The sequence below is a fragment of the Anabrus simplex genome, chromosome 6, assembly GCF_040414725.1.
Source record: "Anabrus simplex isolate iqAnaSimp1 chromosome 6, ASM4041472v1, whole genome shotgun sequence".
In the NCBI taxonomy this organism is placed as follows: domain Eukaryota; kingdom Metazoa; phylum Arthropoda; class Insecta; order Orthoptera; family Tettigoniidae; genus Anabrus; species Anabrus simplex.
In genome coordinates, this window is record NC_090270.1 from 154,563,514 (window position 1) to 154,590,369 (window position 26,856).

The following is a 26,856-nucleotide window of genomic DNA, read 5'->3' on the forward strand; positions in this document are numbered from 1 at the left end:
AAATGCCCCTCTTTTAATGAGGTGAGAATGTAATTTTGTTGTACATAATAACACTAACATCATCTATAGGCATAAAATAGAACCTATTATTATTTATTTAGCGTATGGCTTATACAGACATAATAAGTAATATATATATATATATATATATATATATATATATATATATATATATATCTGGGTGATTTCCTGCAAAACAGTAGTGTTATGAAAATGTTGCACACTTCGGGCTGGGAAGATTTGACAGTGAGAAGACAAACTGCTTGACTGAGCCGTATGTTTTGAGCTATCAGTAGAGAGATAACATGGAATGATATCAGTAGACAAATAAGGTTGAGTGGTGTTTTTAAAAGTAGGAAGGATCTCAATATGAAGATAAAGTTGGACTTCAAAAGGTCAAATTGGGGCAAATATTCATTTATTGGAAGAGGAGATAGGGATTGGAATAATTTACCGAAGGTGATATTCAATAAATTTCCAAATTCTTTGAAATTATTTAAGAAAAGGCTGAAAAGAATTAAAATGAAGAATGAAAAAAACTCAGCACTGAGGTACCAAACAGTCAACTTCCAACTCAGCACTTAAAAGGTTAACTGATAAGAGCATTCAACATTTATATATTTGCCATTTTCATTCTGTAGTTAACATGTATTTAGTGTGTATTATTCGAAGGTAATCCCAAAAATAAGATCTCCGATTTTTCTGTAAATACATAGATCTGTTTATTTCTACAATGGTTTACTTCATTTTACAGCTTGAACATTTAGCTATTTCTCTACATAATCACCATTTTGGTGGATGCATTTTTGTACACGCTGTGACAGTTTTTGTATGCCCATGTCATACCAGCTTGCCACCATACTGTTCAGGAAGTTGTGAACCTCATCTTTCACCTTGTCGGTGCTGAATCGCTTTCCAGCGGGCATAAAGTCGACCAACAATACCCCTTTTCGATCCCAAAACACAGTTGTCATGACTTTACCGGCAGACTGTGTTTGCTTGAATTTCCGCACTTTGGCAAAGAGGGATGCCGCCACTGGCGTGATTGTTGCTTGGTCTCAGGTGTAAAGTGGAACGCCCAGGTTTCGTCATCCATGCACGACTCACCATACACTTCCGTCATTTGGCAATGGATTTCAATCGGTTCAGTACCTTTTGCATTCAAAAACCGAATAACTGCGTGCAGTTCGCTTTTGGCGGTAACATCCAACGGTTGCTCCATTCTCAACGGCTGCCAAGACAAGACTGAGTGCCTCAGCACGCCATGTGCATGTTTATATGCGAGCGAGAGAAACACTCTTCACAATATTGTGACCAACAGCCACACAAACAGAGTTCTGTATTTATAAAAAGATAGGAGACCCTATTTTTAGGATTACCCTCGTGTATACTGAATTCAACGTAATACGTTGAAAGTTTATTTTGAGTACAATGTGGTCGTGAAAATCAGTAAACTTTGTTACTTGGTGTTTGATAGAGGGGATTATCAAGTTCTGTTGTTTCAAACCAATTCATATATAGAAAGATACGAACATGAAAAGAAGTTCATGATCGGATAAACACAGTGAAAGGTTGGAAACAAACAGGTGACATATCAAATGCTGTATAGAAAGATAGAAACATGAAAAGGAGCACATGATTGGATAAACACAGTAATAGGTCAGCATCGGATGAGGGAGCAATAGTAAAGGAGACATGGACAAACATGACAAGACAAAATGACAAAGGACAATATCCACTTTTCGTACATGCCACTGTCAGATTGAAAGGCTTTCTCCTCATCAGTTCTAGTTGTTCTACATATGTTTCTTCTCAGACCTCAGCAAGCTCATTTTCACTTATGAGCTTCATCAGGAGACCAGGCTTCAAACACTCACTGAGGGGCTGTCGTGACAAATCTTAAGTCTTGGTAAGGGAAGTGCGGGATAAGGGAAAAGCCAGATAAGACAGAAAAGGGAAGAGATAAAAGGATCAAAATAAATACAGGTGTTAACCTTCCTTATCTGTCTTCATGTTTATCCTATTATGTGTACTTATTCATTTTCCTGTATTTCTATACATAACTTGGCACCAAGTGAGTTGGCCATGTGGTTAGGGTTGCGTCATGTACCTGTGAGCTTACATTGGGGTGATGGTGTGTTTGAACCCCACTGTCAGCAGCTCTGAAGATGGTTTTCTGTGGTTTCCCATTTTCATACCAGGCAAATGCTGGAGCTATACCGTAATTAAGGCCACGGTCGCTTCCTTCCCACTCCTAGCCCTTTCCTCTCCCGTCGTCACCGTAAGACCTAACTGTGACCAAGCTCGATAGCTATAGTCGCTTAAGTGCGGCTAGTATCCAGTAATAGGGAGATAGTGGGTTCGAACTCCACTGTCAGCAACCCTGAAGATAGTTCCCCGTGGTTTCCCATTTTTACACCAGGCAAGTGCTGGGGCTGTACCTTAATTAAGGCCACGGTCGCTTCCTTCCAATTCCTAGGCCTTTCGTATCCCATCATCGCCATAAGACCTATCTCCGTTGGTGCGACGTAAAGCAAAGAAAAAAAAAGCCCTAACTGTCTCGGTGTGATGTAAAACAAATTGTAGTAAAAAAAAAGTTTATCATACCCATTTACACCTGATGATACCCATTCTTATGTAAAAGAACTCACTAGATGTTTAACTTTTGAGTGTCAGATCTGATCAAATAATGAAATCTGACTTATTGAAATGTAAGACCATACTTCTGCTGCACTTTACAAATGGCGATCAACTGAATCCATTTTATCTAGGCTAAATGGAATCAGCTTGGCAAGCTGATGTAACCATTTGCTGATGTTCATGGCCTTCCAATTTCTTCCTTAATCATTTTATTGTTGTTGTTGTTGTTGTTGTTATTGTTGAATACAGTTTATTTTAAAAGCTACCGGCAAATGATAGAAACATGATTTTATTTTATAAGTTTATGTAACTTTCAGATATGATGTTTAGATGTATGTGTTAATACTCTGCACTTGAAAGTTCTGGCCCAATTTTGTACATGAAGAATAGATGAAGAGACATTTTTTTTAAATTAGTCCTCTTCAAAAACTCCTGCAACATCTTTTGTCATGTCATTTTTTTGTTAAAGAATGAGATTGTTGAAGTAATAAAAGTAAGGATTTCTTGAAAACCAAGGTAGAGTGTCATCCAACATTGGAGGAAAGTAGAAGGGAGGGAGGTAAGTAAGGAGATGGTGGTAATTTTACCAAGAACATAAGGCAAACAGGAATAGGTACTAACATAGTTCGGGATGTTTGGGAACAGGTTACGGCAGCACGGAGCAAGTTTAAGGGAGCCGGGATTATCAGTAGGATACTGTATAGGAGGGATACTGAATGGAGGTTAATTGGGGGTTTAAATGAGACTATAGAATGGGTATGTGGGAAATAGGGAGTGCGATTTGTAGATTCTAATGGGTGGGTAGGAGATAGGGATCTACACTCAGATGGCCTTCACTTTGTTTGTTAGAAGAGTTATAGGGAGATACATTCAGAGAAATGGGTTGGACCAGGGAGCAGTGATGACAGTATACGAAGCATGAAGACAAGTAAGGATGACATAAAGTTGTTAGTGTTAAACTGTAGAAGTATTGTAAAGAGAGGAATGAATTAAGGAATTTGATAGATATATTTATCAGATATTGAAATAGGAATTGAATAATGGCTGAGGAGTGATATTATGGATGCAAAAATTTTCTCATGGATCTGGAGTGTTTATCATAGACAGGTTAAGAACAATAGGAAGGGAAGTATTTGTACTACTGAAAGAAGAATTTGTAAGCTACGAAAAAGTTAAGGATGAGGTACATGAAATTCTGGGTGTAAGACTCATCTCTAAAGACAATGGGCAATTTGATGTTTCTGGGGTGTAAATACCTGGCAAGGCTGGTGCTGACACTAATGCAGAATTATTTGATAAGATAATGAGCTATGTGGAGAATGACATAGAAAGGAACATTATTGTAGCGAGTGAACTGAACCTTGCAAGTGACTAATCTCATGTTTTAATCTGTATTGAAATCTGTTGATATACAATAACAAAGTTTTATTATGAATCCACCTGTTCAATACATTATAATGTTGTCACATTTAAAATATCTTCATTAGTTAAAAAGTTATATATGGGACATGTTTTGCTCGATTACAGAGCATCATAAGCCAAATCTGAATCTCGAATAATTGTTATGTACGTAACATAACGTAACGTATCTGAATCTCGAATAATTGTTACGTACGTTACGTTGGCTGATGATGCTCTGTAATCGAGCGAAACATGTCCCATATACAACTTTTTAACTAATGAAGATATTTTATATGTGACAACATTATAATGTATTGAACAGGTGGATTCAAAATAAAACTTTATTATTGTATATGAACTGAACCTGCCAAATGTTAACTGGGAAGGGAATACAAAGGACAGAAAGCATGACCAACAAATGGTGAATAAGTTATTATAGGGAGGACAGCTGAATCAGAAAGTGGTGGAACCAACTAGAGGGAAAAATATTCTAGATGTGGTGCTTGTAAAATCATATGAGCTCTATAGGGAAACTGAAGTGATAGATTGTATAAGTGATCATGAAGCCATCTTTGTCAGAGTTAAAAATAAATGTGTTAGGAAGGAATGTCATAAAAGTTGGATTATTAGGCAATACCATATGGCTGATAAGAGTAAATTTTTAAAAAGCAATTATGATCAATGGAAAATGGTAAATAAAAATGTAAACATCCTATGGGATGAGTTTAAAGCAATTGTTGAGGATTGCAAAAACAAATGTGTACCATTAAATGTGGTAAGGAATAGTAAGAACCCATTATATTATAACAGTAATGTAAAAAGATTAAGAAGGAAGTGCAGATTAGAAAGGAATATTAGGAATAAATAACCTCAGCCTTTGTGGGTGAGGTTAACTTCCGAAAGTTACCAGGGGAACCTGACCCCTACAGAGCGGACAGCCTACAGTATGTAGGGCTGGTTGAAATACCCACTACGTCCCGCAGATCAATAGGCAGCCCAGTTCCTGGGGGCTTTAAAATACTGGGTCACCCTCTCTCCAGGGCTCATAAATATGGAGGGCCCTGGCCCTGGTTGATGAGTGAAGTTCTCAACGGCATCTATGGCGGAGAAGATGAACTTCCCTATGGTGGAGATGGCGGAAGGGGCAAACCCATAGCGTCTGTACTCCAGAGGAGCGGCTACAAAAGGGGTCCGTCTCCTTGTTAGGAGCGGCCTAATTTTGAACCTGGCAGTAGGTATAAAATGCCTTTGGTTGTGGCGAGCCTATCGTAACAATAGCCTATATGGATAAAGCAGATATGGTGCCTCAGAAAAGGTTAGTGTGTCCCCTGCTAAAAGCGACGCGCAGCTCTTTGGGTGCTGAAGGAACTGTGAGAAGTGGGCAACCAGCACCAAAGTACATCAAGATTGCAACATTAACTGTCCTGACACTGACGGGAAAGACAGAAGAACTGATTGACTTCATGAAAGAAAAAGATATAGCCTTACTTGGACTGTGTGAGACTAAGAAGAGGGGCATGGGAGAGATTCCTCTAAAAGAAGGGTACAGGCTGTTTTACAGTGAAGGCCCTGAAGCAAAACATGGAGTGGCCATCATACTTTGAAAAGAAATCCAAGAATATGTGGAATCTACAAAGTGTGTCAGCAATAGGATGATGGTGATGAGATTCCAGTTTGAAAATGGCATGAAAGATCTATTTCAATTGTATGCCCCACAAGTGGGTTGCATAGATGAACATCTAGAGAACTCTTTAGAGGAAGTGGAGAGACAGATAGAAGATAAGGGAGTGCTATTGACGGGTGATCTAAATGTACAAGTTAGAATAGATAGACAAGGAAAGGAAGATGTTGTAGAGCCCTTTGGATATGGAAATGTAAATCCATAAGGTGAGTTGTTGGTGGATTTTTGCTTGAGGAACCAAATGATTGTTGGAAACACCTGGTTTAGGAAGAACAGTCAGAAGATCACAAGCTATGGTTGGGGAGGTAGACGAACAAAGGCCATGATTTATTATATAATCATAGAGAAAGAACACCGCAAGAACCTTTTAGATGTTACAGCCATGCTTAAAGAAGACTTTGGTGGAGATCATAGAGTTGTGATAGGTAAACTGAAAGTGGGAAAGATTGAATAAACCCCATTATGAAGAGAGAAAAGAATTAAAGTATGGAAGTTGAAGCAGAAAAGCATACAAGAAGAATTTCAAAGGGAAACAATACCCTTGGTACCCAGGACTGAGATGGAGGATGTTGAAGATGAATGGAAAAGATTTAAGGAAGCACTGGTTGGATGTGCAGAAAAGGTGTGTGGTAGAACATCAGGAAATGTGAAAGACAAAGGGACACACTGGTGGAATGATAGGGTAAAGGTTAAAGTGAAGTAAAAGAAAATGGCATGGAGAGCATGGAAAACATCTAGGACTGAAGAAAGTAGAAGAAAATATGTGTAGGCAAAGAATTTGGCCAAGAAAGTAGTGGAGGAAGAAAAGAGGAAAAGCTAGGCCTTATTCATACAGAAATTGAGAGATGATATGCAGGGCAGCAAGAAATTATTGTATGGTATCTTAAGAAACAAAAAAAGAGAAATCATTAAACACCAGGTTTGTGAAGGATGAAGGTGGCATAATATTAACAAAACCAGAAGAAATAAGAAATAGATGGAGAGAGTACTTTCAGAAGTTGCTGAACATGAGAACTAATGACAGTCATTCAGCAGACCACCAGGAAAGGCAACTAGTTAATGAAGAAATTGATAAAGAAATTACAATGAATGAAATTGAAATGGCAGTCAGAAAGATGAAAAAATGGAAAATCTGCTGGAATAGATGAAACTTCAGTGGAGATGATAAAGGCATCTGGAGCTGTAGGCCTGCAGTGGACATATTGAATTCTCAGGTTTGTCTGGGAGAATAAGGAGGTCCCTGAGGATTGGCAAAAAGGAATAATCATCCCAATTTTCAAGAAAGGCAATAAGAAAGTATTGAAGAACTACGGGGGAATTACTCTGATATCCCATGTTGCTAAGATAATGGAGAGGATACTGGAAAGTAGGATAAGGTTGAGGGTTGAAAATCAGATACAGAAAAATCAGTTTGGTTTCAGAAATGGAAGGTCAACAATAGTGCCCATTTTCATTATGAGACAACTGATGGAAAAGCAATGGGAGTATGATATAGTGATGACATTCATTGACATTGAAAAGGTATATGACAGTGTCTCCAGAACTAAAGTTTGGGACAGTCTGATGCAAAAAGGAATTGGACAGGGATTAACAAAAATGATCATGGCAATGTACAAGGAATGTTGTAGTTGCATGCAAACACAAATTGGCAGGGCAAGTTGAAACAAAATCACTAGTGGGCTGAGAGAGGGAAGTGTTCTATCGCCAGTCCTGTTTCCGATAGTAATGGAAGACATAATTATGAGAACAGCAAAAGGAGCATATGGAGGAAGAGAAACGAACATGTTATTTGCAGATGATATTGTGATTTGGGGAGAAGAGGACATGAATGTTCAAGAACAGTTGGATTTGGTGAATGGGAAGATTGAAGAATGTGGATTGAAAATAAGTGTAGAAAAAGTAAAACTCTTGTTATGACTAGAGGAGAGAAAGAAGCGAAAGGTCAGATTAGACTTGCAGACAAGCTTCTGGAAGTAGTGGAGACGTTCAAATACCTGGGGAGTGAATTAATGGAGAATGCTCGACTGGATGCTGAAATTAGTAAGAGGATTCAAGCTGGAAGCTGTTTCTATCATAGTGTAAGAAACATGTTATGGGACAAAGATGTGCCAACGGAAGCAAAGGAAACTATGTACAAGATGTATTACGTACCCATAACAACTTACTGAGCAAAAACTCGGACAATGACAAAGAAGGACGAGAGTCAAATACAGGCAGCCGAAATGAAGTTCTTGAGGAGTATAATACAGAAGAGTAGAAGAGACAAAATAAGAAATGAGGAAATCCAGGAAGAAATTGGAGTGGAAAAAATGAATGATAGAAGAGAGAAGAGCCGATGAAGATGGTTTGGGCATACTAAAGTGAATGAGTGATGAAATAATGCCAAAAAGGGTGATGGAAATGCAAATGCAAGGAAGGAGAGGCCATGGATGACCACGATTGAGATGGAAGGACACAATCCAATGCAGTATTAGAGAAAGAAACCTGAACTGGTACACAGTGTTGGAGGAGGAGTGGTAGAAAGACCGAAGAAAGTGGAGAGGAACCATATTTGCCCCTACTCGGCTATGGCTGGATAATGGGAAATGATGATGATATAAGAATGGTTGTAGGATTAAGGAGAGATTGAAGGAACTTGCTAGGAAATTGAATTCATCGAAAAAATCGGGTAAGGATAACATGATGGCGGACGTAATTGGCAGCCATATGAATTTTAGGGAGCAATGGAGGGATAATGTATAGATACTTTAAGGCAGAAACAGGTTTCAGGAAGGACATTCCAAGGATCATTAATGAAGAAGGGGAGTGTATGTGCGAGGTCTTCCAGAAGGCAGAAGTATTCAGTCAGCAGTATGTAAAGGTAGTTGGATATAAAGATAATCTCCTGATAGAGGAGGCAACTAATACTGTCAAAGTACCGGTACTGAAATTTATGTATGGTAATGAAGACATTTATAAAATTATACAAAATTTGAAAGCTAAAGAGGCAGCTGGGGTTGATAATATTTCTAAGGATATATTAAGGGCTATGGGTTGGATATGGTACCATACCTGAAATACTTACTTGATTTCTGTTTTCATGAAGGAACAATACTGAATGAATGGAGAGTTGCAATAGTAGCTCCAGTATACAAGGGAAAGGGTGACAAGCATAAAGTGAATACTGTAATTACAGGCCAGTGAGCTTTACATGTTGTTTGTAAGCTCTGGAAAAGCATATATTGTTATATTAGACATGCTTGCAAAATTATAACTGTTTTGATAGAAAGCAGTTTGGGTTTAGGAAAGGTTAATCCAGTGAAGTTCAACTTACAGGATTCCAGCAAGATATAGCAGATATTTTAGATTCAGGAAGTCCAGTGAACTGTATTGCTAATGACCTGTCTAAGACATTTGATAGGGTAGATCATGGGAGACTACTGGCAAAAATGAATGCAATTGGACTAGACAAAAGGGTGACTGAATGGGTGGCTGTATTCCTAGAAAATAGAACTCAGATAATTAGAGTAGGCAAAGCTTTATCTGATCCTGTAATATTTAAGAGAGGAATTCCTCAAGGCAATATTATTGGACCTTTATGTTTCCTTATATGTATAAATGATATGAGTAAAGAAGTGGAATCAGAGATAAGGCTATTTTCAGATGATGTTATACTGTATAGAGTTGTAACTGAGTTGCAGGATTGTGAGCAACTGCAGCGGTAATTAAGCAATGTTGTGAGAAGGACAGCAGACAGTGGTATGAATGTAAATTGGATGGAAAGTGAAGTTATAAGTTTCACCAAGAGGAAAAGTCCTCTCAGTTTTAATTATTGTATTGTTGGGATGATAGTAGCTCATGGGAAACAGTGTTTTACAAGTTGCTTTACATCGCACTGACACCAATGTCTTAAGATATAGATGTTGATTCCCATAGGAAATCTGAAATATTTGTTCCGAATGAGTAAATTTATAATACCAATATAAATGGTCCATTATTGGACATTATAAATTTTCCAGCGAACTCATTCCTGGTTGCCAGCGTTTCACCCCCGTGTGCTAATTGGTATTGTAAATTTACTCATTCGGAACAAATATTTCACATTCCCTATGGGAATCAACATCTATATCATCTGATGGCCAAGCAGGCATCAGTTTTTGATAATGAGACAAAGTCTCTCACAGTGCATTGGCACTGCCGGTTGGTACAATTAGCCTACGCAGTGGCCTCCACGGTACGCACTAGCCAGCGTCTTGGTAGGTGTGCTAGGTACCAACTGATGAGCCCAGCCTAGCACATGGGGGCGAAATGCTGGCAACCAGGAATGAGTTTGCTGGAAAATGTATAATGTCCAATAACGGACCATTTATATTGGTATTACGAATGTCTTATGGCGACAATAGGATGGGAGGGCTAGGAGTGGGAAGGGAGCAGCCGTGGCCTTAATTAATGTACAGCCCCAGCATTTGCTTCATGTGAAAATGGGAAACCACGGAAGACCATTTTCAGGGCTGCTGACAGTGGGGTTCGAACCCACTATCTCTCGAATACTGGGTACTGGCTGCACTTAAGCACTTCAGCTATCGAGCTCGGTGGGGAACAGTGTATGTACCTAGGTGTTAATATAGGGAATGATCTTCATTGGGGAAATCATATTAACGATATTGTTAAGAAGGTTACAGATCTCTTCACATGTTTGTGAGAGTATTTAGGGTTCATAGTAATGATGTAAAGGAGAGGGCATGTAAGTCTCTGGTATGACCGCAGTTAGAGTGTGGCTCCAGTGTATGAGACCTTCACCATCACTACTTGATAGGAGAACTGGAAAATATTCAAAGGAAAGCAGCATGGTTTGTTCTGGTATTTCCAACAAAGGAGTAGTGTTAAGAAAATATTGCAAACTTTGGTCTGGGAAGGCTAGGGAGTAAGGAGACGAGATGCTCTACTATGTGGTATGTTTCATGCCATCAGTGGAGAGCTGGTGTGGAATGACATAAATACATGAATAAGCTTGAGTGGAGCTTTTAAAAATATCATAGTATGAAGATAAAGTTGGAATTCAAGAGGACTAATTGGGGCAGATAGTCATTTATTGGATGAGGCGTAAGGGAGAGGAATACATTATTAAGGGAAATGTTCGATAAATTTCCAAGTTCTTAAAAAATTGTTTAAGAAAATGCTTCGTAAACTACTGATAGGGAATCTGCCACCTGAGTGAAAGCCCTAAGTGTAGATCATTGATTATGATTGATTGACTGAAATTTTTTTAAAGGTAGTACACACACTTCCTATTTCTAGGTGTACCTATGTATTTGCAGGAAGATGTCCCAAGTTTTCACCCCAGATGTACTTTGCTATAGTCTCGGTATGTGCTATCTTGATCCTGGCCATGGTTTCTGCCATCTGTTTCCCCGACCACGTTACAACTTCCGACATACTGTGCAACGTGCAGAGGTAATTCATTTCTTATTTATGCACTGATGGCATGATTTAAAAATTAATTTGGAACACAGTAGCTTGCTCTATTTTGTGAGTGGTGTAACTAACAATCTCTTTTTGCCTTTTGTAAATATCCAGAAGTTAGTGGCTCCAGTGCGTCATAAATGGGACCGCCATGTGACTCGTTTGAATTATGATCTTTGTCGACTGCCTGGAATACACCAGCTGTGTGAATTGATTGGTGCAAATTGGGTAAAGATGGCTCCTGCTATTGACCTTGATGAAGATATGTTTAGCCTTGTAGAGGTAATAACATAGCATTAAAACACTCAGTGTTATTGCTTAGTGTGTTACAATATAAAGTGTATATGAGTTGTTACATTAATTTCATTAAACTATGTAAATTTCCTATTGCAATGATCTGTTAGACCAAAACATGATATTAAATTCTGATGGTTTTTACAGCTTAGCTTTTTAAATTCCTGTTGTTAGTACTATTGTTAATGCTTTTTTTCTTGTTAATAGTAGCTGCTTTATTTTAATATTGTGTTATATACAGTCTTCTTCTTTTAAGCATTATCCTGCTGTATGAATCAATGAACACCCATTTTTGGTGACAGTGGCAGGTGCTACCCTCATAACAAGTTCATATCAACAAAGTATGCATTCGCACATCTTTTCATGAATTGGTGCCTCCCTAATCCACTGTCTAATGGTTGTGTTGCAGACCATGATCACATTGAGAAATTTTCATTGTCCAGCGTAACATACTCATTTCTGTACTATGGAAAGAATATTCATTTCATTTTGAGGGGGCCCAGCACTCAGTCCTGTAAAGTGGAGCCTGTCTTTCTATTGTCTCCGATAAATTTTGGACTTCATACGCATTGGCATTTGTCACAAAGGACACTTGTGACCTCCCTCTATTGCATTGATGTTGTGGTGATTCTCACACATACTTCTTCATTAAGGCAACCATCATTATGTAAGCGAGACTCAATCAATCAATCAATCAATCAATCAATCAATCAATCAATCAATCAATACTGATCTGCATTTAGGGCAGTTGCCCAGGTGGCAGATTCCCTATCTGTTGCTTTCCTAGCCTTTTCCTAAATGATTTCAAAGAAATTGGAAATTTATTGAAAATCTCCCTTGGTAAGTTATTCCAATCCCTAACTCCTCTTCCTATAAATGAATATTTGCCCCAGTTTGTCCTCTTGAATTCCAACTTTATCTTCATATTGTGATCTTTCCTACTTTTATAAACGCCATTCAAACTTATTCGTCTACTAATGTCATTCCACGCCAACTCTCCGCTGACAGCTTGGAACATACCACTTACTCGAGCAGCTCTTCTTCTTTCTCTCAATTCTTCCCAACCCAAACATTGCAACATTTTTGTAACGCTACTCTTTTGTCGGAAATCACCCAGAACAAATCGAGCTGCTTTTCTTTGGATTTTTTCCAGTTCTTGAATCAGGTAATCCTGGTGAGGGTCCCATACACTGGAACCATACTCTAGTTGGGGGTCTTACCAGAGACTTATATGCCCTCTCCTTTACATCCTTACTACAACCCCTAAACACCCTCATAACCATGTGCAGAGATCTGTACCCTTTATTTACAATCCCATTTATGTGATTACCCCAATGAAGATCTTTCCTTATATTAACACCTAGATACTTACAATGATCCCCAAAAGAAACTTTCACCCCATCAACGCAGTAATTAAAACTGAGAGGACTTTTCCTATTTGTGAAACTCACAACCTGACTTTTAACCCCGTTTATCATCATACCATTGCCTGCTGTCCATCTCACAGCATTTTCGAGGTCACGCTGCAGTTGCTCACAATCTTGTAACTTATTTATCACTCTATAGAGAATAACATCATCCGCAAAAAGCCTTACCTCCGATTCCACTCCTTTCCTCATATCATTTATATATATAAGAAAACATAAAGGTCCGATAATACTGCCTTGAGGAATTCCCCTCTTAATTATTACAGGGTCAGATAAAGCTTCACCTACCCTAATTCTCTGAGATCTATTTTCTAGAAATATAGCAACCCATTCAGTCACTCTTTTGTCTAGTCCAATTGCACTCATTTTTGCCAGTAGTCTCCCATGATCCACCCTATCAAATGCTTTAGACAGGTCAATCGCGATACAGTCCATTTGACCTCCAGAATCCAAGATATCTGCTATATCTTGCTGGAATCCTACAAGTTGAGCTTCAGTGAAATAACCTTTCCTAAAACCGAATTGCCTTCTATTGAACCAGTTATTAATTTTGCTAACATGTCTAATATAATCAGGAAGAATGCCTTCCCAAAGCTTACATACAATGCATGTCAAACTTACTGGCCTGTAATTTTCAGCTTTATGTCTATTACCCTTTCCTTTATACACAGGGGCTACTATAGCAACTCTCCATTCATCTGGTATAGCTCCTCCGACCAAACAATAATCAAATAAGTACTTCAGATATGGTACTATATCCCAACCCATTGTCTTTTGTATATCCCCAGAAATCTGATCAATTCCAGCCGCTTTTCTAGTTTTCAACTTTTGTATCTTAGTGTAAATGTCATTGTTATCATATGTAAATTTTATTACTTCTTTGGCCTTAGTCTCCTCCTCTGTCTCGACATTTTCCTTGTAACCAACAATCTTTACATACTGCTGACTGAATACTTCTGCCTTTTGAAGATCCTCACATACACACTCCCCTTGTTCATTAATTATTCCTGGAATGTCCTTCTTGGAACCTGTTTTTGCCTTAAAATACCTATACATACCCTTCCATATTTCACTAAAATTCGTATGACTGCCAATTATGCTTGACATCATGTTATCCTTAGCTGCCTTCTTTGCTAGATTCAATTTTCTAGTAAGTTCCTTCAATTTCTCCTTACTTCCACAGCCATTTCTAACTCTATTTCTTTCCAGTCTGCACCTCCTTCTTAGTCTCTTTATTTCTCTATTATAATAAGGTGGGTCTTTACCATTCCTTACCACCCTTAAAGGTACAAACCTGTTTTCGCATTCCTCAACAATTTCTTTAAACCCATCCCAGAGTCTGTTTACATTTTTATTTACCGTTTTCCACCGATCATAATTACTTTTTAGAAACTGCCTCATGCCTGCTTTATCAGTCATATGGTACTGCCTAACAGTCCTACTTTTAAGACCTTCCTTTCTATCACATTTATTTTTAACTATCACAAAAACAGCTTCATGATCACTAATACCATCTATTACTTCAGTTTCCCTATAGAGCTCATCTGGTTTTATCAGCATGACAACCAGGATATTTTTCCCTCTGGTTGGTTCCATCACTTTCTGAATCAGCTGTCCTTCCCATATTAACTTATTTGCCATTTGTTGGTCATGCTTCCTGTCGTTTGCATTTCCTTCCCAATTGACATCTGGCAAATTCAGATCTCCCGCTACAATCACATTTCTTTCCATGTCGTTTCCCACATAGCTGACTATCCTATCAAATAATTCCGAATCCGCGTCAGTGCTACCCTTTCCCGATCTGTACACTCCAAATATATCAAGTTGCCTATTATCTTTAGAAATGAGCCTTACACCTAGAATTTCATGTGTCTCATCTTTAACTTTTTCGTAGCTTACAAATTCTTCTTTCACCAGAATGAACACTCCCCCTCCCACCCTTCCTATCCTATCTCTACGATACACACTCCAGTGCCGTGAGAAAATTTCTGCATCCATTATATCATTTCTCAGCCATGATTCAACTCCTATTACAATATCTGGTAAATATATATCTATTATATTACTTAATTCTATTCCTTTCCTTACAATACTTCTACAGTTCAACACTAACAATTTTATGTCATCCCTACTTGATTTCCAGTTCCCTGTTCCCTTATCACCGCTCCCTAGGCCATCCCGTTTCCCTGAATGTACCTCCCTAGATAGTGAGAGTGTCTACATTCTTGATGAGAATTCCATTACTTGTAACTTAGATGGAGTATTTAGGGGTTGTACTAAGGATGTAAACGAGAGGATGTATAAGTCTCTGGTGAAACTCCAATTAGAGTATGCTACCCACCAGGAATACTTGATATGAGAAAAGATCCAAAGGGAGGCAGCACAGTTTGTTCTGGATGATTTCCGACACAGGAGTAGTGTTACATAATGTTGCAAATTTTAGGCTGGGAAGACTCGAGTAAGGAGGTGAAGTGCTCAACTAAGCGGTATGTATGTTATAGACAAGAAAGTTTCCACCTTTTCAATACAAATTTATTTATATAAAAATTCAATCTACAGTACCAGTTTCGACCTTTTTACATACGGTCATCCTCAGCTGTACACCATTACCTTCACATAAGTCAAGTTTTATTGATTTGCCTTGTCCATTATAAAAGTCATGATATGGAGTATGTCTTACGTTCTAATTGGGCATACTTAAAGTTAAAATTGACTATATATACAATCTAAAATAACTGTGGGTGAATCTTTTTAGGCCTAAAAATTGTGTAGGTGAATTATTATTAAATATGCAGCAGGTACATTATCATTTTAAAATATGTGGTACATGTTGAATGGCATGTTAAAATATACAGTACATGTTAAAATCTGTTACAGTAAATAGGAACACTTTGTTAAGTTGAGTTTGGCGTCTTGCATTCGTTGAATGTTCTTGTTTTTCCAGTATGAATGGAGAATAACCATGTTTCCTTCGTGAGCGGTGTTCTTATTTTAGTCCTACTATAAATTATGCTTATTCATTAGTTTGATTGATGGACTTCTTCAAGTGTTGATAACAAGTTTGATGTATGGCCAGAGGTAGTTGTGTGCACCTGTGGTCAAATATTGCCAGAAGTATTGGATCTAGTATATTTTTCAGTAAGTGTCAAATGCAGAATGGTGGGTCTTTTCTGGTCTATAGTTGCTGATATGTGTCTGTAAGAAATGAAAGGTAGCATTAAGAATTTATGATCTGAAGAATGCTTGTTTGTGTGTGTGTTTTCAGTAGAATACTTACTATTGCTGCTGTGGTTGAGATGTGCTAGCTTTGGCTGCTTGGCGTGTACTGTACCGTGTTCTTTTGGAGCTAGTGTCTGCTGTTGCAAGGGGAATGGAGGAGTGGGTGGGGAGAGTTGTTGTCATAGGAGTAGGGGTGGAGTTGGGCGTATCAATTATCTGCGCAATGGCACGTGTTGAACCTTGTTTGTTGATTATTTTAAGATAATAGTTTTTTAAGGCGGGGATGGCTTTGTTGAATATGGTGTTGGTTTTTTCTGTAATTTCATTTATATTGTAATTAGGATTGGTATATTGATCTAGTGATATGTATAATTCTTCTGTTATATTGAGTAAGGGGCCTTTGGGGTTTATATTAAGTATTTTCATGTCATTTTCAATTTTTGTAAAATTGTGTTTATATTCGTCAATGTGTTGGCCTATTGCGGAGAAGTGATTATGTTTTACAGCATTGACGTGTTCATTATATCTGATTGCAAAATTCCTACCGGTATGTTCTATGTAACTTATTTCACAGTTGTTGCATTTAATACGGTATATTCCTGAGTGATGGTATTTATTAGTATTATTGATTGTCTTGGTATTATGTAAGATATTAGTGCTATTGTGTGATGTCTTGAAAGCTACTTTTAAGTTGTGTTTTTTGAATATATTAGTTAGAGGCTATATATGTGTATTATTGAAAGTAAATAGTGCGTACTCTTTTTTAGGTTTGTCTATTTTCGTTAATCTAGTTTTTGGTTGAGATTTGATTTTTTGAATGATAGTGTTGATCATTTTTTTCTTGTACCAGTAACCATTATTTTTAGCTATCTTGTGGATTAATCGTATTTCTTCATTAAAATCAGTTTTTGATTATGGTATGTTGAAGGCTCTGTGGATCATACTGTAATACGCTGCTTTTTTATGAGCATTGGGGTGGATGGAGTCTATTTTGATTGTGTTCATTGTATGTGTAGGTTTCCGGTATATTTTGAATGATAAGTGGTTTTCGTGCCTAGTTATAGTCAGATCAAGGTAATTCAATTTCTGGTTGTTTTCAATTTCTTTTGTGAATTTTATGTTCGGGTCTGTTGTGTTTAATTCTTCCAGTAAGAAGTTTTTGTTAGTATGTCTATTGTCGATGACGACAAATATGTCGTCGACAAATCTACACCAGAAGAATATGCCGTCTGTTTTGTTAATGAAAGTGTGTTCTATGTAATCTATGTATATTTCAGCTAATATACCGGAAGCAGGTGATCCCATTGGAAGACCTTGTTGTTGGTAAATTGTGTCGTGAAATTTAAAATAGTTATTGTTAATGGCAAATTCTAGTAATTTGATGAATTCTTCAATTTCTAGGTTGCTTAATTTACTATGATTTTTGAGATTGAATTGAATAATTTCTGTGTTTTTTTTTTTTTTTTTTTGTTTGTTTTTTTTTTGTTAGGATTGCTAGGGTACATATTGGTTATGTCGAATGAGGCAATGGTATGGTATTGTTCTACTTGCATTTCCTTGGTTTTATTGCAAAAATCTATTGAATTTTGTACGGTTTTGTTGGCTTGAAAAAAGTCATGTTTCTTAAGGAATTTTTGGATGAATTGTGAGTTTGTATGTTGGGCTTGCTCTGTAATTTATTATAGGTCTCATCGGTATACTGTCTTCGTGTATTTTCGGATAAGCTTTAGCAGTTGGTAGTTGGGGGTTCATAGTCATGAGTTTCGTAGATTCTGTTTCTGTAAGTAAAAACTCTGTGTTCTTAAGTAGAGTTTTTAGATTCCTTTGTATACTATTGGTTGGGTCTTTACGTATGATTCGGAAGGTATTGTCTTTAAAACATTCTTTAGTTCTTGTTATATATTCGTCTTTGTCTATGATGACTCTGGTATTACCTTCATCTGCTTTCGTTATGATAAGGTTGTTTTGTGTGATTTTATTTTTAAGTTTATTTATATGGGCTTTGTTTGCAATGTTATTGTTTGGGTTGTCGCTGATTTTGTTCATATATTGTGGTAGCTTTTTTATGATATCATGTCTAACTTCTTCATGTAGGTCGTGTGGAATCTTCTGTATGGCTTGTTCAGTTTCTGTGACGGTAGTTATGATGTCCTGAAATGCTGACATGTTGCCCCAATTGTATTTTGGTCCCTTACTCAATATATCAGTTTCTGCTTCGTTAAATGGAACATTAGTAAGGTTTTTCACAGTTCCTCATTTGACACCATCTCTCGCCAGTATATCCCTAAGATGTTTCTAAGACATTTGTTCACAAATGTCTGCATCTTCCATCTCAAAAATTTGGTCACTTTCCAGGTTTTACACGCATAAAGCAGCACAGACTTAACATTACTATTGAAGATCCGCAGTTTTGTTCTCATACTGAGTTCTTTAGAGCTTCATATGGGACGGAGTGTTGTGAATGCACCCTTAGCTTTGTTCAAACAGCTGGTCACATCTTCATCTGCCCCTCCGTTCACCGTTATAATGCTTCCTAGGTAGCAAAAGGTATTCACTCTCTCTATAACGTGCCCATCCAATTGCAGTGGAGTGTTATTTCAGTTTTTCATTCGCATTTCCTTTGCCTTCTTAATGTTAATCCAAAGTCCAACTTCCTGTGCCTCAGTTTCCTGGTCTTTAAGCTTAATTTCCATATCTTTACAACTATGAACAAGTAAGAATAGGTCATCGGCAAAGTCCAAATGTTAGGCATAGATATCAAGGATAATTAAATAAAAAACCACCTATTCAATACTTTCCACGTTTAATGTGGTTATTATCTACATGATTTTATGTAGACTCATTTGGTCAGGTACATGTTTCACCCATTATTTTGGGCATCTTCAGCCTGTAAACAACCTTTAGGTCAAGGTTTGGGACCTTTTTAACTAATATAAACATACTAATATATACACTATATACATCATATACATTATATACAATATATACAAACATAAGTCAATACAGTAAAGTTTTTTGGTCCTAATCTATTTAATATGGAAAATGTCCAAAACTAAAATGGATCTTCTTTTCGGTGAAGAGGATTGCAAATCGGGGTTTATGTGACCCCTATATCATATTAAGTACTTGACGTATCGTGTCTGGTGACAGGATGTGTCGTCAACAATAAGTGGAGATTTGAACTGATTGTAGGTTGGTCAAGATTGAAAAATAAATTTAAATTGAATGTGTTTTAACTTGGCAGTTCTGGTTAACTTAAAATGTTCAAAACTAAAAATAAAATGAAACGGATCTTCTTTTTTCTTCTTGAGAAGGGGTGATATTAAAACTGGAGCTTGTTTGACCCACGATTTTCATTTTCATGTTCTTGACGTAACTAATATTTAAATGTGTTGTCGTGTACAAGTGGAGATTCAAAAGCCGATTGTTGTAGGTAGACTGGTCAAAAACGTTGTGAATGAAACTGTTAGCGACTTGACTTTGGGTCTCATGTAACGTCAAGGAATTGACAAGAGTACAATATTTAGCTGTTTCATAGTTTTAGGCTGCTGCTTAATTGGGAAGAGACATCCTAGACACTTGATACAGTCTTGTGTGAAAATTGTTCCCGTTGATGTGTTGCTTGGTTTGTTCAGTTAATACTAGATGGATCTGTCTGTTCTGGCAGCGCCTGTCTTGTCACCATTTCTACTCCTGGTGTTGTAGAAATGGTGACAAGACAGGCGCTGCCAGAACAGACAGATCCATCTAGTATTAACTGAACAAACCAAGCAACACATCAACGGGAACAATTTTCACACAAGACTGTATCAAGTGTCTAGGATGTCTCTTCCCAATTAAGCAGCAGCCTAAAACTATGAAACAGCTAAATATTGTACTCTTGTCAATTCCTTGACGTTACATGAGACCCAAAGTCAAGTCGCTAACAGTTTCATTCACAACGTTTTTGACCAGTCTACCTACAACAATCGGCTTTTGAATCTCCACTTGTACACGACAACACATTTAAATATTAGTTACGTCAAGAACATGAAAATGAAAATCGTGGGTCAAACAAGCTCCAGTTTTAATATCACCCCTTCTCAAGAAGAAAAAAGAAGATCCGTTTCATTTTATTTTTAGTTTTGAACATTTTAAGTTAACCAGAACTGCCAAGTTAAAACACATTCAATTTAAATTTATTTTTCAATCTTGACCAACCTACAATCAGTTCAAATCTCCACTTATTGTTGACGACACATCCTGTCACCAGACACGATACGTCAAGTACTTAATATGATATAGGGGTCACATAAACCCCGATTTGCAATCCTCTTCACCGAAAAGAAGATCCATTTTAGTTTTGGACATTTTCCATATTAAATAGATTAGGACCAAAAAACTTTACTGTATTGACTTATGTTTGTATATATTGTATATAATGTATATGATGTATATAGTGTATATATTAGTATGTTTATATTAGTTAAAAAGGTCCCAAACCTTGACCTAAAGGTTGTTTACAGGCTGAAGATGCCCAAAATAATGGGTGAAACATGTACCTGACCAAATGAGTCTACATAAAATCATGTAGATAATAACCACATTAAACGTGGAAAGTATTGAATAGGTGGTTTTTTATTTAATTATCCTTGATATCTATGCCTAACGTCATCTTCAATACGGAACAATAATGAGAGTTGTTACTTGTAAAGTCCAAATGTTCCAGTCGTTGAGTAAGATTCCACTGGATTCCCAATCGTCGATTCATTGTGCTTATCATGACAACATTAAGAGTCATAAGGAACAGTATGGGTGAAAGTAGACATCCTTGTTTTACACCAGTCTTAACGTCAATTGGTTCCGTCAAATGTCCTTTATGTTCCACCTGGTATGTATACTTCACATACATGCAGTTAATCAGACTGATGATCTTCTTGGGAATGCCAAAGACCTTCATTGCTCTCCAGATCTTAGCCCTAAAAATGCTGTTGAAGGCCTTCTCAAAGTCAGTAAAGAGCAAATACAAAAATGACTGGTATTTTGCTGATTGCTCTGCAATTATCCGTAAGGCACAGGAGTGGCATTCTCAGAAGCCAGCCTGCTCTTTTCTCAGCTTACTGGTGACATACACTTTGATCCTGCCAAGAATGACTCGTGAAAGAACCTTGCTGCGCACAGAGAGCAGTATGATACCACGCCAGTTCTTGCAGACCGACAGGTCCCTCTCTCTTCGGAAGTTTGGTAAGCAGCCCTTTGTTCCATTCTTCTGGGAAAGTCTCTTTTTCCCAGATAGCAGAAATCAGTGGAAGCAGTAAATCTGCAAATATGTCTGAATTTGTTTTGTTGCACTGGAAACAGATGATGGGAATCTGGTGAAGACAGATCAAGGCATTACAAAAGACGTGAAGAGCTACTTTATATGTCTTCAAAATGATACCATTAAATACTGCAGTTTAAGTTCTAGTGATGGAACACAATACCAGCTAACATGGCTAGAAGTGGAGTCTCAGCTGAAGAACATGGGTAATGATAAGTCCCCAGGGTTTGATAACCTCACTGCTGACATGATAAATGCAGCTGGAGCATAAGGCATACATTGGCTGTTTGAAGTACTGTCTGTCATCTGGAAAGAGAACAGGATACCTGGGGACTGGATGAAAGGGAACATTATCCCCCTGTATAAAAAAAGGAAATAGAAAGAAATGTGGAAATTATAGGGGTATCACTCTAATTTATCACTCCCTTAGACTTCTGGAGAAGATAATTGAAAGAAGAGTCAGGAATATTCTGGAACCGTTATTGGAAGAGCAGCAACACGGGTGCAGGATGAGCCGAAGCACTATTGAACTGATATTTGCCATTAGAATACTAACACAAAAGCACTGGGAATATGGTAAGAACTTAGTGATGGTCTTCATGGACATCGAGAAGGCCTACGACAATGTGGTAATGAAGAAGGGCGATTTAAATTGGGACATACAGTGTACCTCAAGCCGACCCACACAGACCACTATCTTTAGAAAGACGTTCACCCACCACCCAGGAAAAAAATATGGAGTGGTTAAGATGCTATCCAACTGTGCTAGGAGTCAACCTCAGAACTTAAACGAGTAGCTCAGCCACCTCAATATGGCCCTACTCGCTAACAGTTACAGCCATACAGATATCCAGCGAGCACTCCATCCTAGACGTCCAATAACCTTGGAGAAAGAAGAATGGCCAGGAGTTAAAGCCGTTCTGCCATATATTGGGAAAAGAACTGACAGAATAGGGAGGCTACTGGAGTCCCATGGGATAAAAACCATATATAGGCCAACGAAGAAAATCCAGAAACTACTCAGATCTGCCAAAGACAAGTGCCATCCTCTCTCCACATCAGGTTTCTACAAGATCCCGTGCAGCTGCGGTCAGGTATACATAGGCACGACAAAACATAGCATTGTCACACGACTGAAGGAGCATAACAGACATGTGAAATGAAATGAAATGGCGTATGGCTTTTAGTGCTGGGAGTGTCCGAGGACATGTTCGGCTCACCAGATGCAGGCCTTTTTATTTGACACCCGTAGGCGACCTGCACATCGTGATGAGGATGAAATGGTGATGAAGACGACACATACACCCAGCCCCCGTGCCAGCGAAATTAACCAATGATGGTTAAAATTCCCGACCTTGCTGGGAATCAAACCCGGGACCTCTGTGACCAAAGGCCAGCACGCTAACCATTTAGGCATGGAGCTGGACATAACAGACATAACCGGCTGGGACGAGCAGAAAGATCATCAGTTGCTGAACACTCGTTGCTCGCATGGCATGACATATAATACAGCAGCTCCAAAGTACTGTCAACTACTGTATCTTATCACACACAGCTACAAGGGGAAGCCATTGAAATCCTGAAGCACACCAACAGCTTCAACAATATGGAGGAATTTGAATGGGTAAACAAAGCTGGGTTTCCAGTCTTAAAAGCCTTAAATCCTTAAATCCCAGAGGACACGATGGTTGCGGCAGACCAGAAAAAGTAACGGGTGATCAGTTGCCTGTCTCCGCCAAGGCAGGTCGATGTACATCAGGCTCGTTAACACTTCAATCTTTGGCCGAATAACAGCCATCAGTGACCGCGTCTCCAGCATGGCAGACCAACAGGTGAGCAACACACCATAGCCTGCACTACAGTAGACAATGAGGTGGAATTGCAACACTACTTCATTCCACTGTGAGCCGAAGTCTGTTGGAACCCTCGATAATGCCAAACGTGGTCTTCGGTGAAACATCGGACCATCACATGTTCCTGGATCACGGCGTACAAGCCCGGAGAACGCTGACATGATTTGTAACGCTGGCCGTGAAAGCCTCAATTGCTATAAGCAAGGAATTACTTTGACCGAGAAGTGAAAGGGGAGAAGCCAATAGGGAGGCCAAGGAATCGATGGATAGACACAGTGAAATCGGAGGTCGCAAGAGGAATGTCATGTGGGTTGACATAGAGCAACAGAAACTATACTTTGACAGGAAAAGGTAGCGAGCACTTGTACACCACATCCGGGAAACTGAAGCTGGAAAGTGATGATAAGGAAGATAAATTGTGAATAGAAACACACCGCCAGCAAAAAAAGGGAAACACTACGTATTTGAAACAAAATTTATTGTTAGTCCGTTTGAAACCTTGTATAAATTAAATGTTACAACAACAATATGGCAATGTATCGTAAGTTTATTAGCCCATTTGAGAAGTTTCAGCACAATAACTGATAAACTTTATTGATCATGACAATCACAACACCAATATTGCCATTTCCAGCCTTTGGACAAGAATAACCACAAACAGCTGTCTTAAGGTGCCTTGTATTTTTGTGGCCATTTCGGCTTTTCTCACTTTTAAGTCAGGCCATAATGGCTCTTTCACCTGAAAATGCAATAAGGACCATGGTATTAGTGGAGAACAGGTGCAATATACACTATGTAGCAGATGTTATTAGGCACGTTTTTTTCTGGCGTGAGCAAAAATGTTAAAAGGTACAGAGAAGACAATATCTACACCAGAAGGCCCAGTTCTGGTCGTAGGAGAAACACTACTGAGCACTGTGATGACTTTGCCGGGCTGAATGGCTTAGACGGTTAAAGTGCTGGCTTTCTGATCCCAACTTGGTATGTTCGATCCTGGCTCAGTCTGGTGGTATTTGAAGGTGCTCAAATGTGTCAGCACCTTGTCGGTAGATTTACTGGCATGTAAACTCCTGTGAGACTAAATTCTAGCATACCAGCATTTCTGAAAACTGTAAAAGTAGTTCGTGGGACGTAAAGCAAATATCATTATTACTGAGCACTACAATTGCTTTCTTGTAATGCAAGTTCTTCATGTTCGACACACAACAGCTGTGTAGCCCCAGAAATTGTTAGCAGCAAGTACGGCGCACAAACTTCAGTGAAAGGCCAGTAAGGAGGAGGTATGAAGTATATTTGAAGTCCAAGAAGCCCGCCACAGGACCTTTGCTTACACGTGAACACTGTGCCTGTCAGATGCATTTTCCCAACGCCCATTGAAACTGGACTGTGGAGCAGTGGAGCTCACTGCAGTTTATGGATGATTCCAGATTCTGTTTGAGGGCATCGATGGAAAGGAGAGAGTATGGTGAAGGTCCGGGGAATATAATTCACTTTGTACTTGCTTGCTGGTTGCTTTACGTCGCACCGACACAGATAGGTCTTATGGCGACGATAGGATAGGAAAGGGCTAGGAGTGGAAAGGAAGTGGCTGTGGCTTTAATTAAGGTACAGCCCCAGCATTTGCCTGGTGTGAAAATGGGAAACCATGGAAAACCATCTTCAGGGCTGCTGACATTGGGGGTCGAACCCACTATATACCGCATGCAAGCTCACAGCTGCGTGCTCCTAACCACACAGCCAACTCGCCTGGTACTTTGTACTTTCTCTGCAAGGACACCATTCAGTGGAGGCTCTGTGATGGTCTGGGCTAGGATTACCACTGATGAGCATATGGAGCTTGTGTTAATTGAGAATGGAAGTCTTACAGCCCAATGATACATTGAGGATATTTTAATTGATCACATGATGCCTTTTGCACCTGTCATCATTGAAAATGTTATTATGATGCACGACAATGCTCGCCCACATGTTGCCGTTCATGTATGTTAGCACCTGGATGAAGTATGAATTGAGCACATGGTGTAGCGTGCTTGTAGTCCCGACCTAAACCCAATAGAGGATGTGTGGGATATGCTTGGGAGACGTGCTAGGAATCGTTCTCCTGACACACTGTCTCAACTTCGGGCTGCATTCCAGGCCGAATGGGAGCTTATATCACAAGAGAACATTCGAGATTGCATCCTGAGCATGCCTGATCGAATCACAGCTGCGACTGCGGCTAGAGGAGGTAATACCAGTTACCGAGGCAATGGAAATGTGTTGAAAACCTGTGGACAAATGGACTGCATACAAAATGGTGCAGAGCTCCAGGTTTCAACATTTCCAAATTCGTGTTGCTGGACTGTTGTGATAGTCACAGTCAGTCATGTTTCTCAATTACTGAGCTGAAACTTTTCAAGTGGGCTATATAATTTTAAATACATTGCCATATGGTTGTAATGGTAATGTTTTCTTGATGGCATGAAGGCAGGTTACAGAATTGCTAATAAAGGGAAAGTTGGTAATGTCAATATCAAATTATCTCATTATACAGTATTATAGGACAAATAGGCTAGTTTACCTAATGATTATGATTTTAATACATTTAATTTTATAGCATTTTTCATAAGGTGAGAGTGTGAACAGTCAAATATATCTTTATCCAACTTATTCATATTTCTCATTATTCTTTGCATTGGAGTATAGATAGCATGGTTTGTTCTGTGCCACTTTGTTTCAAAAGACTGATTTAATCTCATTTACGTAGGAGGAACATAAATGTTCACTTTTTCCAATAATGTAGAACAATTTATATGAGAGTGAAGTAATTTATGAATGAAACAAATAGGTTCTCATGCCTTCATGAAGAGATTGTAATTCCAGATAGTTTTCAAATTGTTAATATTCTGTGCAGTCATATGGGATACCAATTCTGTTGGTTGGACAGACAGACTCTATCCTAGATATGGAAACAGTATGGTTAGGATTCCATATCTGAGTGCAATATTCTAGTAATGAATGGACTGGTGTTATATATAGTTGTGAGCAAATTGGAAAACTCTCTGGAATACCTTGTTATGCATAATATTTTATTGTTACCAGGTTTCAAATGGACTAACATTAAATTTTATCTGAAATACATAGTGTTTTGCTTTTTTTGCCAGCGAACATAAATTTATCAAACAAAATGTTCAATAAATTTTGAAATTCTTTGAAATCATTTTAGAAAAGACTAGGTAAACAACTGATAGGGAATCTGCTACCTCGACAGCAGCATTAAATGCAGATCAATGTCTCTTGATTGTTGACCCCACCGTGAGTTTTCATGTGAAATTCCACTTAAAGACTGACTGGTATTTGAATGTCTGTGTGGAAAGCCAGAATACATTTCTCCTCTTCATAGAGGAGATTGGAGAGATATATGCTTTGAATTTAGAATCAGTTGTTGGGACTGTTTGAAGGTACTCTGTCTTATGAAGATTAAGATGCAGGCCAAATTGGTAAAGACGATCATGCCATCTTTCTACTTGTTCTTGGAGATCTTCTTGCAAAGTGGCAGCAAGCATTACATTGTCAGCGCACAACAAAGTCCATGGCACTTGCTGGTGTAGGTCTTGGGCT

The 26,856-nt window shown here is 38.4% G+C and overlaps 1 protein-coding gene across 3 annotated transcripts in view; it reads left to right on the top strand.

Annotated features, from left to right (window-relative positions):
- Positions 1 to 26,856, top strand: part of LOC136876233 (acyloxyacyl hydrolase) — a 175,554-nt gene that overhangs the window by 31,744 nt on the left and 116,954 nt on the right. For 2 of the 3 annotated variants that reach the window (XM_067150008.2, XM_067150007.2), the window contains exons 3-4: positions 11,020 to 11,155; positions 11,279 to 11,446. In XM_067150008.2, coding sequence (XP_067006109.2) covers positions 11,020 to 11,155; positions 11,279 to 11,446 — 304 coding nt within the window. The remainder of the gene's footprint in view (positions 1 to 11,019; positions 11,156 to 11,278; positions 11,447 to 26,856) is intronic. The other variant, XM_067150009.2, reaches the window with a different exon arrangement.